General features: G+C 41.3%; 1 protein-coding gene across 3 annotated transcripts in view; it reads right to left on the reverse strand.

Annotated features, from left to right (window-relative positions):
* Positions 1–2,307: 2,307 nt before the first annotated feature.
* The window catches only part of pms1 (PMS1 homolog 1, mismatch repair system component), a 68,419-nt gene continuing 53,084 nt past the window's right edge, over positions 2,308–17,642 (reverse strand). For all 3 annotated transcript variants that reach the window (XM_067228684.1, XM_067228692.1, XM_067228702.1), the window contains exons 12-13: positions 4,021–4,181; positions 2,308–3,107 (exon numbers count right to left, since the gene is read on the reverse strand). In XM_067228684.1, coding sequence (XP_067084785.1) covers positions 2,877–3,107; positions 4,021–4,181 — 392 coding nt within the window. In that variant the 3' untranslated portion in view covers positions 2,308–2,876. The remainder of the gene's footprint in view (positions 3,108–4,020; positions 4,182–17,642) is intronic.

The following is a 17,642-nucleotide window of genomic DNA, read 5'->3' on the forward strand; positions in this document are numbered from 1 at the left end:
TCTACCTTTAGAATATATTCAGCAATGTGAGAGAGAAATTTAAAAAGTATAAAAATAACAAAAGCACAAGTGCGTCAGCACAACAGCAGCCTATTTGTCATAGTTCAAAATCAAAGACAGCGCTATAGCCTTTTGATAGTTCAGCACCGCCACTGAAATAACACAATCAATGGAGGGTGAAGGATTCAAATTCTATGTGTCTATTCCAATATGTAATGATAGTATTCAATGACACAAATTTGTGTTCTAGAAAGATGGTCTGGAGTCGCAGAGGTCCGATAATATCAGCTTTAATGCAGCAGTTGGAAATCAACAAGTACATAGCTCTGGGGTTGTCTAAGTTTCCCTACCTGCAACAGAGTTTGGACTGGTTCACGAAGTCCAACTGGATCTGTCCCTCCCCAGCATATATTTATACAGTGCAATTGAAACACAAGTTTCAAAAAGAGTTCAGCTTGTTCTCTCGTGCGTCAGGGAGTTGTTCTTGCCTACGCGCGTCCCACCTGCTCGGGTGCCATCTCCACCCAGTTTCAAGGTTGTTTCTGAAAATGAAGAGATAGAGACACAAAGAACAGCCTGCTTCCCACACTCAGTGTGAGACCCAATGTTTAAGCCTGAGCACACTTCTAAGTTCATAACTTTAATAAGCACAATGCATAACTTTAATAAGAACAATATATTCTTTAACCCTCGTGCTGCCTTCGGGTCACATGACCCAAAGGTTCATAACGAACCATCATTGTGTTTACCCAATTTTACCCAATACAAAAACAAATAAAAATAATTTTCTTTTAACCATTCCAATGTGGGGGGTCTGAGACAGCCTGACAGTTAAAAGAAAATGCTTCACTTTGTTTTTGTATGAGGTAAATTTGTCGCAATACGACGGTGGGTCACAATGACTGATGGGTCAGAATGACCCGAAGATAACACAAGGGTTAAGGGAAAGGAAAACATTAATTCTTGACAATAAGTAAGCAAGTATATTGGTTGCTGGTGAAGACGTGGTGCTGCCAGCTACCTGCTGCTGTGGTAGTGTTTCGTCTGTGGAGATAGCTGATAGCTGATAGCTTCCTCTCTGGCTGGTTTAAAGTGTGTAATCTTTGGATATTTTGCTCGAGCTTGTTCAGACAACAGTTTATTACTGCGCTTTTGAGCACCGCTTGCATATTTTCTTTTACTTAGGCTATGTCTCTACCATCATCTAGAAAAACGTAAAGATTAGCCATTGTTGCCAGATTTAGGCAACAATGGCTAAACCCCTCCATGGGCCCCCCCGCGAGGGCTTCCCAGCCACCACTGACAGTAGCCTATATTTACATTTACATTTAGTCATTTAGCAGATGCTCTTATCCAGAGCGACTTACAGTAAGTACAGGGACATTCCCCCGAGGCAAGTAGGGTGAAGTGCCTTGCCCAAGGACACAATGTCAGTTGGCATGACCGGGAATCGAACTGGCAACCTTTGGATTACTAGTCCGACTCCCTCACCGCTCAGCCACCTGACTCCCTCAGGTGCCTATATGTTCTGTAGCTACTATTGCACTAAATGGTAACACTTGACGTTATGCAAATATGCAACTTGTTCAACTTGTTGAAATGTTAATAAATGGGAGCTTCCTCAAGCAGCCATCTCTTTCCCGACAATCCCCTCTATGATATGTCGTCGTGAACGATTCTTTCATTTTGAACGAATCCTTACAAGGACTAGGGAGTAACGAGTCCTCTCAAAGAGTGATTCGTTAATTTTCTCGTGGCCGCGCATCGGGACTGTTGCATAGGCTCGTCCAAGTAAACAGAAATGATTCGTTCATTTCCCGACTCAGTCTTCGGGTACGAGTCTTTGGATCATTTTTCACGTGACCTGCATAGGCTCTGTAGTGGTAGCTAGAGGAAACGAACCATTCGTTCATTTCCCGACTCGGTCTTTCTACGAGTCTTTGGATCATTTTTCACGTGACCTGCATAGGCTCTGTACTGGAGGAAACAAACGATTTGTTCATTTCCCGACTCGGTCTTTCTACGAGTCTTTGGATCCTTTTTTCACGTGACCCGCATTGTATTTTTTTGTAGAGGAAACAGTTTCCTCATTCCCTTTCGCGTGGCCACTGTTTTAGTAAGATGTGAATGATATTCGCTCAAGTCATCATACCTCCTGGTTTTGTTATTTTCACTTTACATTTACACTTACAGTTTAGTGCAGTGTAATTGTTTGCCATGATAATTAAATGCTAGTGTGATAATAAATGACCAAATCATACAAACTGTCATGATACATTATTTTAATGTAACATTAAAACACCTGTGGCTTATAGTCCAGTGCGGCTTATATATGTACACATCATTCAATTTAGCTGCTGCGGCTTATATTCAGGTGCGCCTTATAGTCCGAATATTACGGTACAATCTATAAACCCTTTCCTGTTCCAGAGTTCCGAGGAGTAACATGTCTAAAAAGACCTTGAGTACCTATAAGGGGGATATTGTTCTCGGTGGCAGCCAACATGATGAAACGCTTACAAGCTCTTGACAATTTGAAAACAGCTCAGAGAAGCTCTTCACACCATATTCCTTCACACGTTATAGTATTTTCACAAAAATAGTCAAATCATACACTGTGATACAGGGAAGTCATTATCCATTTATTGATTTTGCAATCGGGTATCTAAATTTAAGTTTAGATATTTTTAAGTATTGCACACAAAAAAGCAGAAATAATTGCAGCTCCACATAGAATAACATGTAATAACACTACCATTTTCAGAAGAACTAACTATATACAACTTATTTGATCTGATATCCAATTAGCTCAAGAAGTTCAAGGTTTGTGTAAAACATAAAAGAAAAAAAAATCTACAGTTGGAATTGGCAGTCAATCAGGTAAACTTATTGTAAAATAATTGTTTGTTGGTGAATTTTTCCATTACTAAAGCCATAGCCTCCTCTTCAGTGTCAGGAACATCACATAAGTGCGTAAGAAATGAGTGTCCATGGATGCAAGTCTGTGTTGTCTCTCCAAGTTGCTGTTTCTTCCGTAAGAGCATGTCCTCTACATCCTCTTTAGTCAAAGTTACAGGCAACTGACAGGCCAAGCGAACAGCTTCTCCCTAACACACATCACACAATCATGTTTTAAAGTCAATATGATCAGTATCACGTCACATCATAATAGCAATATGTTTCGAGTAGGGATGCACCAATTAATCGGTCATCAACCAATATTATCTTGATTGGATTGTGGTGTCTGAAAAGGTATCATGCTTAGCTTTTTTTTAAATTTTATGTGTCAACACGTGTCAATGACATACACAAAGCAGCCATATGATCTAAGATGAGAGCTTTCACAGTAAACATTTCGAAACCTTTTACAACATATGTCAAATTGGTGGTATCATGGCCATGCCCCTGTTTAAGTTATCCTGGTCTTCCCTGCCCCTAGTGTTTTCTGTCTCTCAGGGGTGTGTTCAGGTCCTAGTTTTGTCTGTTTCTCCTTGCTCCCCGCACTCTCAACAACTTTTAGCAATCACTCAGCTGTTGTCCACTGTGATCAACTTGCACTGTATATATGTCTGCTGACTCCTGACTACCTGCTTCCCCCTGGTCTTGGATCCCCCTCCTACTAACACAAGTGACAGGTGGCCTTTTATCCTGAATCTGAATGGGACATACATTTTTCCCCAAATTAAATATCTGGAAAAACATTATTAAAATTAGCTGAAATTAGAAGCCTCATCAGAAGCAAACATTTTCTTTTTGGTATAAAGTTACAAAAATGTCAAAACATCGGTATCGGCCAATTATAACATAAACAATTGCAATCTGTATCAGCAAGTTATTTTCTTATAGGTTCATCCCTAGTTTTGGATAATATAAAGACTATTACCAAGTCTGCATGACTTGATCATCTTAAAGTCTGGTTGACAATGAGGGAACGCTGTACTATTATTAGAGGACATATAAACATAATATCATATATGTTAGCTTGTGTTAGCTTACAGGTTTCATACATAACTTCCTTACTTGAAAGTAGTTGGTGACTTTGAGTGGCCGGCACTCTCCCACTGTCTTGGCATTACTATGCAGGACAGTCGCCAGGATCTCCCTAAGGTCCTCCATACCGTAGAAAGGTATGCAGTTCGCCATTGCTGTCACTTCCAGGTGTCGCTCTGCAGATGGGGATTCTGGCCAAAGCATACAAAGAATGAGAATTAATGAACTCAAGAGACAAATAGCTATCTTCAGGAAAGAGTAATAAATAAATACTCGGATTTATGCATGGATTGCCAACCAAGTCAAACAAAGAAAGGGGCCAAATAGAGTGCTAAATGACTATTACAATATCAGACAGGAAAGAAGAACAAATGTGAAGAGGTTAGAGATGGAATCTAGAATTTGAGACTTCAGACTTGACTTGGACTCTGGAGAGTTGTGACCAACGCAAGTCACATACTGGGTGTAATTATTTGAGTAAACATTCTGAATCGGATGCATTGGATGGATATATTGGATGGATCGTCGTATCATTTTGCCTTATGACTGGTTAAGATGCATGTGCTGAGTCAATTGGGGGAGTTCAGTTGATCTTAATATGCAAGATCCCATCGCGTAGCACCTTTTCAGAAAAAGTGGTGCCTGGTCTTTACAACGACATCAAAGCAAATTTAAACTTATTTCTGTTTACAATTTAATGTAGGCCTAACAACATTTCTGTTTACATATTCTGTTATGTTTTGCACATTCAGGAAGTGCTCAGTGCTGTAGTTTTATGTATCCAATTTATTTAGTATTAGAGCACTGTAGAATGTTTTGTTTTTGAAGCTTGAAAAGCTATGAAGTGTGTGTGCGGTCTGTTGTGTTCAGACTTTGTGAAATAAAAAAGATTGTTTATATCTTACTACTTGTATTTTTGGATGAAAGCATAACCATATGAAGTAATATAGAAAACTGTATTATGTTGAACTATACAGTATCTTAATGCATTTTGTCAAGTCAAATATTCTATGTGGCTTTAATAGAAAAATGTATTTGACACATCCTGATGCCTCGAGATATCGAATCAAATCACTGACATGATAATCGTAATTGAATCGAATCGGGAGATCAGAGAAGATTCACACCTCTAGTAATATGAATGAATTAGACTGAAAGTATAAAAAAACACACCAGAGACACCGACAACATCGGCAACCCTGCACCATTTACTATTTTTAAATTCAGTCTCGCCACATTACGTAACTTTGATCTGAACAGGATTGGGTGTGCAGCCACACACGTTTAGTTTCTCCTCCATCTTGAAACTGTGAAACCTAGAAATGTTTACCATGACCAACGGTTACGTTATAAGAAACAAGAAACCAATCCGATTGGCCAACGCTAGCGTTTATCGCTCCCCATTTACATAAAGTTGAGAATATTTCAGCTCGCAACACTACGCACACTATGCACTACGCAAGCGTTAATGCCCGGCTTCATTGAAAATGAATTGGAAACCAGCGCCGCCCACTCCGCTATAGTGGACACGCACCGTAAGGCTTTTGTCGGAGGAGCAAGAGAGGGACCTGGTAAATCTGGTAATTGCCAACAATGGAATCCGCCTGCAAGAGATTCAAAGTAGAGTGATTGAAGACAATCACCAATTTCGAGGGATAAATGCCATCAGTATCTCCACAATTGATCTCATCCTCCGAAAGCACATGTTCTGGGTGAAACAGGCCTACGTGTCCCTGAGTGAGTGAAAGACCAACGTCTGGAATATGTTAAAGTATGAGTTTTTTTATATTGTATAAAGTATTGTGTACTGTCACAGTACAGCAGTACAGCAGTTTATACTGTAGCACAAAGTACTTATGGTGGTCTGCCATTTGTGCCCTCTTGAACTGTGTTTTAGGTTAGTATTTTACTCTGTGTTTCATGTGTTTTGCAGAGAATCTTTGAGATTGAAGGCCGGCCTGTTCCCCATGAGATTATCTTTGTTGATGAGGCTGGATTTAACTTGACCAAAAGAAGGAGAAGGGGGAGAAACATAATTGGCCATCGGGCTATTGTGAATGTCCCTGGCCAGCGAGGAGGGAACGTCACTATGTGCACGGCCATCAGCCAACGAGGGGTACTCCACTGCCATGCCATTCTTGGACCCTATAACACTGTGCTCCTCCTTGGTTTCCTTGATGGTCTAAGAGAGTGTGTGTTCCAGCTTGAACAGAGGGAGCTAGCTCAACCAGAGCATCCTTGCTACGTTGTTGTTTGGGATAACTTCAGCTTCCATTGCGCTGCTCTGGTTCATGACTGGTTTAACAATAACCCAAGGTTTTACAACATCTTTCTGCCTGCATACTCTCCCTTTCTAAACCCGATAGAGGAGTTTTTTTCAGCATGGCGGTGGAAAGTGTATGACTGAGAACCTCACATCCGTGTTCACCTCCCCCAGGCCATGGAAGAAGCCTGCCTAGACATTTCAGTTGATGCGTGCCAGGGGTGGATCAGGCATGCAATAAGATTTTTCCCCCGCTGCCTGACTATGGCCAATAATGCATGTTGATGAGATTCTCTGGCCTGACCCAGACCAAAGACAGGATGCTTGGGCAGAAACAAAATCTTGTTGTTTGGTGTATTGTACTGTACAGTACGGAATACATTTTTTGCAAATGTATACATTTGTTGTGTCTTTTGTTTTGTTCATCATGTGAAAGGGTTTTTGAGGGGTATGACCCCCAGCAACATAACTTATTACCGTTTTTTGTAGTGTTGTTTTGGATTGATCTCACTGGTGTGTAAGACTATGTTGTAGTGTGTGTGTAGAGCTTAATTTTGACCTGAAAATAGGAAGTTTGGGGAATTGGGTGAGAAGTTATGGATTAGTGTTTAGCGTTTTGAGAAAAGGAGGCATAATTTCAAGAAATGTGTTTAAGCAATCGAGAAAAACTGTAATATGGGGTATTTGTCAGGGGCGAGATTCAAAAAGGTCGGAAAAAGAATTAAAGGTCCCATGGCATGAAAATTTCACTTTATGAGTTTTTTCAACATGAATGAGTTCCCCTAGCCTGCCCATGGTCCCCCAGTGGCTAGAAATGGCGATAGGTGTAAACCAAGCCCTGGGTATCCTGCTCCGCCTTTGAGAAAATGAAAGCTCAGATGGGCCGATCTGGAATCTTCCCCTTATGTCGTTATAAGGGGAAAAGGTTACCTCCCCTTTCTCTGCTTTTCCCGCCCAGAGAATTTGGCCCGCCTATGAGAAAATGAGCTACGTTCGTGCAAGCGCAATATTGGTTTTTCATCGAGAGACATCATGGCTTGCAAACGACCGAATCATGGCAGTTTGCCCCGCCTCTCTCCTCCTCAGCATTTAAAGCTACAGACACAGAAATTGAACATTGAGCTTTGGAAAGCTCTGCTCGTAGTGGCTGTAATTCTGCACCAAGACTGAATTTCGGGAAAGAGACTTCAGATACAGTATAGACCAATTATTTGTTTGTTAACATTCGGAATGCGTGCGCAACATGGTGGCAGAAAACCGGGAAAGGTAGCCTTTATAACGGCTAGAGGATAGCCTTTAAGAGAGAAAGCGATTCCCCATTGATCTGTCACATTAGAATTTAGATTTGGGTCACGAAAGTCTTGAAATCTGAGTGAGAATGTCGCCCGGCAGACAGAATTGTCTTACGCCTGGGACACACTGCCTGCAATCGGCTGCGATCTGCTGCGACGCGCCTGGAAGCGCTGCCTTTTTTCTTTCGGCGCCCATGTTATCAAATGGAACGACCACACTAGGGCTGTCAAAATTGCTAAAAAATGACGTTCGAATATTCCCTTTAAAAAAACACATTCGAATTTCTGGTTGCCCATTAGGCACGTCAATAACAGGACAAATTAATACAACGAGATACAACTACTTGTATACTGTAGGTAGGCCTAATTTATTTAAGTTTAAACATATTTGACTTCCGGTGACGCCATGTTCTGAGAATGTCGCAAGGAGTGTTAGCTCCCTCAAAATTCGGTGTGGTTTGGCTGTCTGCGAGATTATAAGAATATTCTGATGATAAAGGGGATAAGTTTAGTCATAAGGGAAGACATGAGCACGTTCAGAGATACAAGAAACGCAGGGAAGCAGTAAAAACCCCAAGAAGAGGCAAAAGGAAAAAAAGGGCCGCTGTTTAACGTTGCCTCGGGCGAAGCTAACGTTAGTGGGGAAGAAGGAGCAATGAACATGGCGGAGATACTTTGAGAACTGAAAGAATTAAGGAAAGAAAATCAAGAGTCGTTTACCGACACCAAGGCCTCGCTGTCTCGATTTGAAACGTCGGTAACAGATCTAAAACAACGGATGGAGAAACTCGAACAAAGGGTTGAAGAGACGGAGACAATACAACAACACCACTTGTAACGCGTGTAAAAAGTCTATTTCGTCGAAGGGAAGAAATACTACAAATATGAAGAAGCATTTGAACACACAGCATGGAATGAAGTTACTGGAACGCCATGTGTTCAATGCATGCAGCAGCGCAGCTAACGTTCACGCTTCATCTCTAACTATCTAAGGTTGAGCTAAACTGCTCAAAAGTGATCACAACCACTTGTTACTGTGTGAAGCAATTTGCCTTTATTGTGTGTAGTCGATCTAGTTATCTTCTGTCCCGTCGTTTGAAGCATACATTTTAGCTCCGGCATTCGTCTCCCATTAGTATTGATCTTATCGATCATTTCACGTCATCGGGGTGGTGTGTGTTATCAGCAAACGTTCGCGTGTCCCATTATTAAACTGAGCATATCGATTTTTAATCCATTATTAAACTTAGCATTTTAATTGTTTAACCTTTTAATAGTCCTGTTAAATGTGCCTGAAAACGCCTAAACAACATACCCAAAGTACATTGAAAGCTGTTGTTGAACCATTTGGAGTACATGCATGTAAATGGTCTCTTTTGAAAAGTGACACTGAAGTTATTTCCCCTGTTGTTAGGACCCATGTAAGTCCTACTGGTGTTGAGTAATAGAAGCTTGAACACAAGGAAACTGAAAGTTTCTATCCCCGACTAGATTTTGTTTTGAAAACAGAGGCCTGAAGAGGCCTAGAGGTGGTAGGTATTATCTCATTTCAGAGCCAGTCAAAGCCAGTTTGAGAAATTTGTTTAGAACGAGTGTGTGTGTGGGGGGGTGCAGGACGCACAGACTTAGTTGGCTGTAAAGGGGAGAAATCAATAAGAGAATCGATAAGGAATCGAATCGATAAGCAGGAATTGATAAGGAGTCGTTAAATCGTTAAAATCTTATCAATACGCATCCCTAGACATGAGCGGGTGCTCCGGCACCTGGTGAGACATGAAGCGGCCTTCACTGACCTATGTGATGACTTGCAGAACCGAATGCGCCGCAAAAATTTGAGAATCTATCAAGTCCCTGAAGGAAGTGAGAAAGGAGATGTGGCTGGATTTGTTAAACAACTTATTAAAGACACGCTGCAGCTACCGCCTGAAATCAACGTACACATTGAGAGGGCGCACAGATCTTTGTGGCTAAAACCAGACAACACCGCACCTCCGCGCTCCATCATTGTGAGATTTCTGGATTACACAGTGAAATAAGCGGTGCTACGACAAGCCTGGATGCAGAAACAAGTCCAGTTCCAGGGTAAACTCATATACTTTGACCAAGATTACTCTCCGGAGATACAGAGGAAAAGAGCGCGGGTACGTGGAGTTATAAAGCAGCTGAAGGAGAAGGGGATTCGGGCCGGATGTCGATTCCCTGCGCAGCTGAGAGTCACCTTGGAGACGGGAGTGAAAACTCCTGTCTCCAGTTGGGCATTGTTGTGCAAGTGAGTGAGAGAAGATGGACCGCGAGCTTTCGAGGGTGACATGGCAAAGGCAGGAGGAGGGGAGGAGAGGAAGAGGAGCCGCATCTCTGAGGGACACTGATTTACGGTCTTTTCTGCAGGATTGAGAAAATGACATTTGTGCTCAGGTAACGCTAACGGACTTTTGAAAGTCGGTGCTAAGTTTAACGGTCGACAGGAATAAGACATTATATCTATCCCCTCATATGACACTTGAAACAGCTAGTCACATTGAATATAAATGATGAGTATATGTGAGTGATATTGCAGGTAAGAGGGAGTGAAAGGCTTCCATTTTCTTCGTTATGATAATACCCAAGATGGGACGAAAACCTCACCAGGGAATTGGTTATTTTCTTTGGTCTGTGGTTTGGTTGGCACTTTGTGCATATCCCCCAGAGAGAGTTAGAGGTCACAACTCTCTGCCTATAATACAACAGGGGCTGGTGGACATATTTATTCAGCCAACTGGGTTTTTGGAAGTCAAAGGTGTTTATTTGGTTCATTTAAATGTGTTTGTTCTTAGTTCTTATATCCTTGACATGTCTGTTAAATTCACACAAGTACATTACGTAATTTTTTTAAGTAAAGCTTTTTATTTTAAACGCAGGGGATTTAGGGGAAGGAAAAAAAAACAAGAAGATTATTTATGTCTGTATTTAGGGGTTGTCAGTTACAATGTTAAAGGTATCAATCATCCCATAAAGAGGAAAAGGATTTTAGCTCAGTTGAAAAAATTCAGTTGTTCAATAGGGTTACTACATGAAACCCTAAATGAGGCTGAACACAAGAAATTGAGAAGAGATTGGGTGGAGCAGGTGTTCTATGCATCTTGTCCACATAGCAGAAAGAGAGGAGTGGCAATTTTAATTAGTCGATCCAGCAGTCTTGCAGTACATCGGGAAGTAAAGGATATTCAGGGAAGGTACAGTCAGGTCCATAAATATTTGGACATTGACACAATTTTCATCATTTTGGCTCTGTATACCACCACAATGGATTTGAAATGAAACAATCAAGATGTGCTTTAAGTGCAGACTTTCAGCTTTAATTTCAGGGTATTTACATCCAAATCAGGTGAACGGTGTAGGAATTAAAATACATTTTATATGTGCCCCCCCCCCTTTTTAAGGGACCAAAAGTAATTGGACAATTGGCTGCTCAGCTGTTCCATGGCCAGGTGTATGTTTTTCCCTCATAAAGGGAGTTCGTTATTTAATTGACAAGGAGCAGATAAAAGGTCTAGAGTTCATTTCAAGTATGGTATTTGTGTTTGTAATCTGTTGCTGTCAACTCTCAATATGAAGTCCAAAGAGCTGTCACCATCAGTGAAGCAAGCCATCGTTAGGCTGAAAAATCAAAACAAACCTATCAGAGAGATAGCAAAAACATCAGGTGTGGCCAAACTGTTTGGTACATTCTTAAAAAGAAAGAACGCACTGGTGAGCTCAGCAACACCAAAAGACCCGGAAGACCACGGAAAACAACTGTGGTGGATGACAGAAGAATTCTTTCCCTGGTGAAGAAAAACCCCTTCACAACAGTTGGCCAGATCAAGAACACTCTCCAGGAGGTAGGCGTATCTGTGTCAAAGTCAACAATTAAGAGAAGACTTCACCAGAGTAAATACAGAGGGTTCACCACAAGATGTAAACCATTGGTGAGTCTCAAAAACAGGAAGACCAGATTAGAGTTTGCCAAAAAAACATCTAAAAGAGCCTGTACAGTTCTGGAACAACATCCTATGGACAGATGAGACCAAGATCAACTTGTACCAGAATGATGGGAAGAGAAAACTATGGAGAAGGGAAGGAACTGCTCATGATCCAAAGCATACCACCTCATCAGTGAAGCATGGTGGAGGTAGTGTTATGGCGTGGGCATGTATGGCTGCCAATGGAACTGGTTCCCTTGTATTTATCGATGATGTGACTGCTGACAAAAGCAGTAGGATGAATTCTGAAGTGTTTCGGGCAATATTATCTGCTCAGATTCAGCCAAATGCTTCAGAACTCATAGGACGGCGCTTCACAGTGCAGATGGACAATGACCCGAAGCATACTGCGAAAGCAACCAAAGAGTTTTTTAAGGCAAAGAAGTGGAATGTTCTGCAATGGCCAAGTCAATCACCTGACCTAAATCCAATTGAGCATGCATTTTACTTGCTAAAGACAAAACTGAAGGGAAAATGCCCCAAGAACAAGCAGGAACTGAAGACAGTTGCAGTAGAGGCCTGGCAGAGCATCACCAGGGATGAAACCCAGCGTCTGGTGATGTCTATGGGTTCCAGACTTCAGGCTGTCATTGACTGCAAAGGATTTGCAACCAAGTATTAAAAGTGACAATTAGATTTATGATTATGTTAGTTTGTCCAATTATTTTTGGTCCCTTAAAAAGGGGGGGGGGCACATATAAAATGTGTTGTAATTTCTACACCGTTCACCTGATTTGGATGTAAATACCCTGAAATTAAAGCTGAAGCTGAAGTCTGCACTTAAAGCACATCTTGATTGTTTCATTTAAAATCCATTGTGGTGGTATACAGAGCCAAAATGGTGAAAATTGTGTCAATGTCCAAATACTTATGGACCTAACTGTAGTCGTGTAGACATCCCAGTCTCAATAAACATATGAACCAATGCCTCCTCCCCCTTGTGGTGTTGCGTATTTTCTAACCAGCAGCTATTGGGTCATCGGTGGAAGCACTGCATTAGTGTTTTCTGGCTTACAGTTGTCTCGGGGTCCATCATGCTGCCTGGCCTGGGGTTAGCTTCTATTTCGGGAGAGGGGGGCTTGGCGTTCTCCCTTATCTTTTCAAGAGAGCCTATGCTAGGTTAGCCTTCTTGTGCGTGGTTTTCAAATGGACTTTGAGATTAGTGGGATTTTTCCCCTTGAGAAATATTCCACATATTTGATTACCTTCCACTGCAAGGCACTTGCTTTTATCTGACACACAGTCATATTCAAAGTAATCCCAGATGGGAGTCCTGCTTTTCGCAGCCATGATGCCAGGCGAGGGGCGTGCCACGAGGATTAAATTCAACTGGCACAGCTAATAAGTTAAAAGACAGATTGAATTTTCACCAAAAATACTAAAGTTATGTATGAAATAAATTTAGAAAGAGAAAAACTAAAGACATTTTCACCATACCTACAGATGCGCTCTCAACGAAGGCAGTCGCATTTTCTTTCCCTCTCCTCCCCCTGACCTTCCCTGCTTGGCTTCTATCGTATTGTCTAGTTATTCACGGAGCAATGCTCTGAAACTTTCAATCATTTGGATAGTTTTTGAAGATATTACGGACAGGGGCAAAGTGGATCGACTACAACCACTACAACCACAAAAAGGAACAACCTGAGAGGACTGAAGCCCAAGGAGAACAGAAGTATTTTGGGCTGCCCTCCAAGACTGACCACAGGCAAGCAAGCTAAAGCTTGTTCCCTGTAGAACTATGGCTTGTAATGACTGCAAACAACTTACTCAGAGGATAGTCGAACTGGAGCTAAGAGTCAGAACCCTCTTAGATATCAGAGAGACCGAAGACTTTATAGATTCCATGCTACCTAGCCCGGAGGCTAAGCTACCTGCCAATGAGCCACCCTTGGAACCAGCTTTCTCTCCACTGGCAGTTGGACCGGATGAGTCATGGCCTGCTCTCGGCGCTAAACCAAAGAGTCCTAGCGCCGCTTCTACCGCATCACCTCTCCTCCTGTCACACTCAGAAACAGTTTCGAACCACTGGGAACTTTCTCTCCCTTGTGTGTGGAATCCAAGGCGAAGAGGCACAGGAGTGCTAGCCACGCAACTAACAAACATGAAGGGCCCAGATCGCCGACACACCATGATGGTAGCTACTACACACATGCAAATCCAACACATCATCGTCTGCTGCGACCGGGAGTCACCCATTTCACTCCAAGCCCCTCTCGGGGCGCTGTTCGACCCCCTATCAAGCCTAATCAGACAACAATATCACAGGATTATCAAGATCCAAGGTATGCTAAGACTACCCACAGCCCATCAACACTTAGAGGAGCTAACACTGCTAGCACTATAGAATCTACTGCTAGCACTAACGCAGTGGCTAACCTTGGTCTAGCACACGGTCCTATCATTGCTAACCCAAATAAGATAAGAACTGGCCCCGCAGCTACTGATAAGGCAAACGTTAGAAATGCAAACACAACACCACATATGGCCACTATCTTGATTATAGATGCCATGACAGCACATGTTAAACTGGCAAAGACAGAAAATATTTGTGTTAGCAACACATCTGTCGAGGAACTGTCGTCAAAGGTACAAACAATCCTCAACAATAAACCAAACAACCCTAAGATTATCATCCACACTGGCTCGTTTGATATCCTACACAAGAAAACTGGCACTGAGATACTTAAAAAACATTTCATCCAGCTACTGAACACACTCAAGATGTATTCATCAGTGGACCGATTGCATGCTTTCGCAGAGGAAAAGAAGCCTTCAGTCAACTACTATCTTTCAACACATGGTTGGCATATGTCTGTCTGACACACAAACTGAGATTTATCGATAATTTCAATGTGTTCTGGAACTGTGCAGACCGTTTTCAAGCTGACGGACTCCACCCAAACCGTAGAGGATCTCGACTACTAACGGCAAACATCAGTCACGTGATCCTGACCAGAAATCAAGCTTCTCTCCCTATCCCTGTTGTGTGTAAGCTGACTGACGCACCCCAAACAACCTCCCATGGAACAGAATATTCAAACAGCCTCCTGCAAGGACATGGGCCCTGCACAGATCTGCACCCCCCGTTTGAATTCCCTTGTGATGGAACAGCTCAGTAACATAGACTTTCCCAAAGAAAAGCTACGCTAGGACAGTCACCATGCTATTTCATTAGACATACCGGTCATCATCACAAACAGAAAATGGCATGGTAAAATGCATGGTTACAAACCTGAAACTAGTGTTAGAAGTCACAGAACTATCCATATTCTTCCAACAGATTTATCTACCCCTGTTTTATCTGTTAATACCCCACAGATGAAACTGGCCCTTCTAAATGTTAGATCACTAAATAACAAAACATTTCTAGTTAATGATCTGGTCAAAGAAAACAACTTAGACTGCATCTGTCAAACAGAAACCTGGGTAAACAATGACACTGCAACAGCAACTTTGATAGAAGCGTGTCCGCCCGATTACAGCTTTCACCAAGTTTCTAGGAAATCAAAAAAAAGGTGGAGGAGTCGCAGCTATTTTCTCCTATAAACTGAGCTAAAATCACTGAGCTAGGTGAATTCACATCATATGAATATCTTGCTATAGAGCTCAAAACCAAATCAATACTTTTTGTTATTATATATCGGCCACCCAAGCACTCGCCAATATTCATACAAGAATTCTCTGAACTATTATCACTATGTGTCACTAGATATGACAAAGTAGTTTTAAACGGAGACTTAAATATCCAAGTAAATAAGAAAGCAGACCCAAGAACTATTGAGCTCTTAAATCTCCTTGACAGTTTCAATCGAACTCAACACATAACAGACCCAACACACTGGCACGGAAACACACTAGATCTAGTGATAACAACTGGACTAAATATCAATAATATTTCAATAACTGATCTACCCCTCTCAGACCAAACTTATATACTTTTTAATGTGGAAATGATCCTAACAAAAAACAAAAAAGAATTCTTAGTCCATAGAAGATATTTAGACGATACAGCTGTGATGACATTTTCTGAACAATTTGCTCTATATGAGCCGACTAATCATGATTGCTCTCTGAATGAAATGGTAGAGAACCTCAATGATGCACTATTATCTGTGTTAGACTCTGTTGCGCCACTGAAAACCAAAAAGAAGTACACAAGCAGAACCTCCCTATGGCTGAGAAATAAAAATGTTAGTGAAACGAAAAGAAAATGCCGTGCAACAGAGAGAAAATGGAGGAAAACAAAGATCACTATCCACTACAATATCTACAAAGATACACTAACCACCTATAACAAAACCATCCGTCTAGCAAGGAGAGAATATTTCTCCAACATTATTACAGAAAATGCCAGAAATTCCAGAGTTCTTTTCTCCACCATTGACCAGCTGCTAAACACTGTCCCTGCCCCACCTCCATCCTCAGCAGTTAAATGTGAAGAGCTTGCTTTGTTCTTCAAGAACAAAATAACTTTGATCAGAGCTAGTATTATTAATAGTGGGGTCGAAACTGACATCAGTAGATTCTGCAACATAACCATGAGCACATTTACCTGTATCACACTTTGTGAACTTTCCAAAATTGTCAACGAATCTATCTCCACAACCTCAGATATTGATCCTATACCCACAACATTCTTTAAGCGAGTGTTTGATAGTGTCTCAGGTCCGGTGCTAGAGATTATAAACACATCCCTTAGAACTGGTGTCTTCCCAGATGCCTTCAAAACAGCTGTTGTAAAGCCCCTATTAAAGAAACCCAAATTGGATAAAAGTCTACTTGCAAATTACAGACCAATATCAAACCTTCCATTTATTAGTAAAGTACTGGACAAGATAGTTTTAGTCCAATTAAATTCTTTACTTGAAGAAAATAACATCCTGGAAGTCTCACAGTCAGGTTTCAGGAAATATCACAGTACTGAAACTGCTCTCACCAAAATAATTAGCGACCTCAGACTAAACTCTGATGCAAATAAAGTCTCTATCCTTATCCTGTTAGATCTCAGTGCAGCATTTGATACCATTGATCACGACATCCTAATCAATAGACTGGAAAAGCTTATTGGGTTCACGGATAGTGTATTGAACTGGATGAAATCATATATCACAGGAAGGAAGTTTTATGTTAGTTTAGGTGACCATAGGTCCAAGAAACATGAGAACTGCTACGGGGTTGCTCAAGGAAGCTGCTTTGGTCCATTACTTTTTTCTCTTTATATGTTACCACTCTGCGACATAATCAGAGAACATAACATAGATTTCCATAGCTATGCGGATGACACACAACTATATATATCCACTGAACCCAACGATGCAACGGCCAGCAATTCCATTACCAACTGCCTGTTGGCAATAAACAAATGGATGAATGATAACTTTCTTAAATTAAATGAAGACAAAACCGAAGTCCTACTATGTGGCCCCAAATCCAAAAGAGAGATGCTTATTAAGAATCTTGGAGGCTTAACCCCCTGTCTTAAACCAGAGGTGACGAGTCTCGTTGTAATCCTGGACTCAGATTTGAATTTCAACTCTCACATTAATAAACCATAATATAAAACATTCAATAAAGTATACTGAACCTCTAATAAACACACTAACATTTACATTTATTCATTTAGCAGACGCTTTTATCCAAAGCAACTTCCAAGAGAGAGCTTTACAAAGTGCATAGGTCATTGATAATAACAACAAGATAGCCACAAAAACATTGCGAGTAGCCAAAACATGAAGCACACATTGTGAACAACCAAAGTAAGTGCCAAAGGGAAGAACCATAAGAGCATGTAGTTAAACAAGTTACAATTAAACAACATGAACCGCTATAAGTGCAAGTGTACCTGTAGAAAAAACAAGCAACAATAATAAAAACAATATATCACAGCGAGTACAACATTTTTAAATCAGTTACCACTAACCACAAGACCAACAAGTCTCTAAGCAAGAGTCATTGTGAACCTTGAGGAAACTAACATCGGGTCAAGCGAACCATTCCTAAGTACCGTTGTACTCCTGGAACAAGTGCATCTTGAGCCTTTTCTTGAAGGTGGAGAGACAGTCAGTGTCTCTGATGGAGGTGGGGAGTTGATTCCAC

The sequence above is a fragment of the Osmerus mordax genome, chromosome 2, assembly GCF_038355195.1.
Source record: "Osmerus mordax isolate fOsmMor3 chromosome 2, fOsmMor3.pri, whole genome shotgun sequence".
Taxonomy (NCBI): domain Eukaryota; kingdom Metazoa; phylum Chordata; class Actinopteri; order Osmeriformes; family Osmeridae; genus Osmerus; species Osmerus mordax.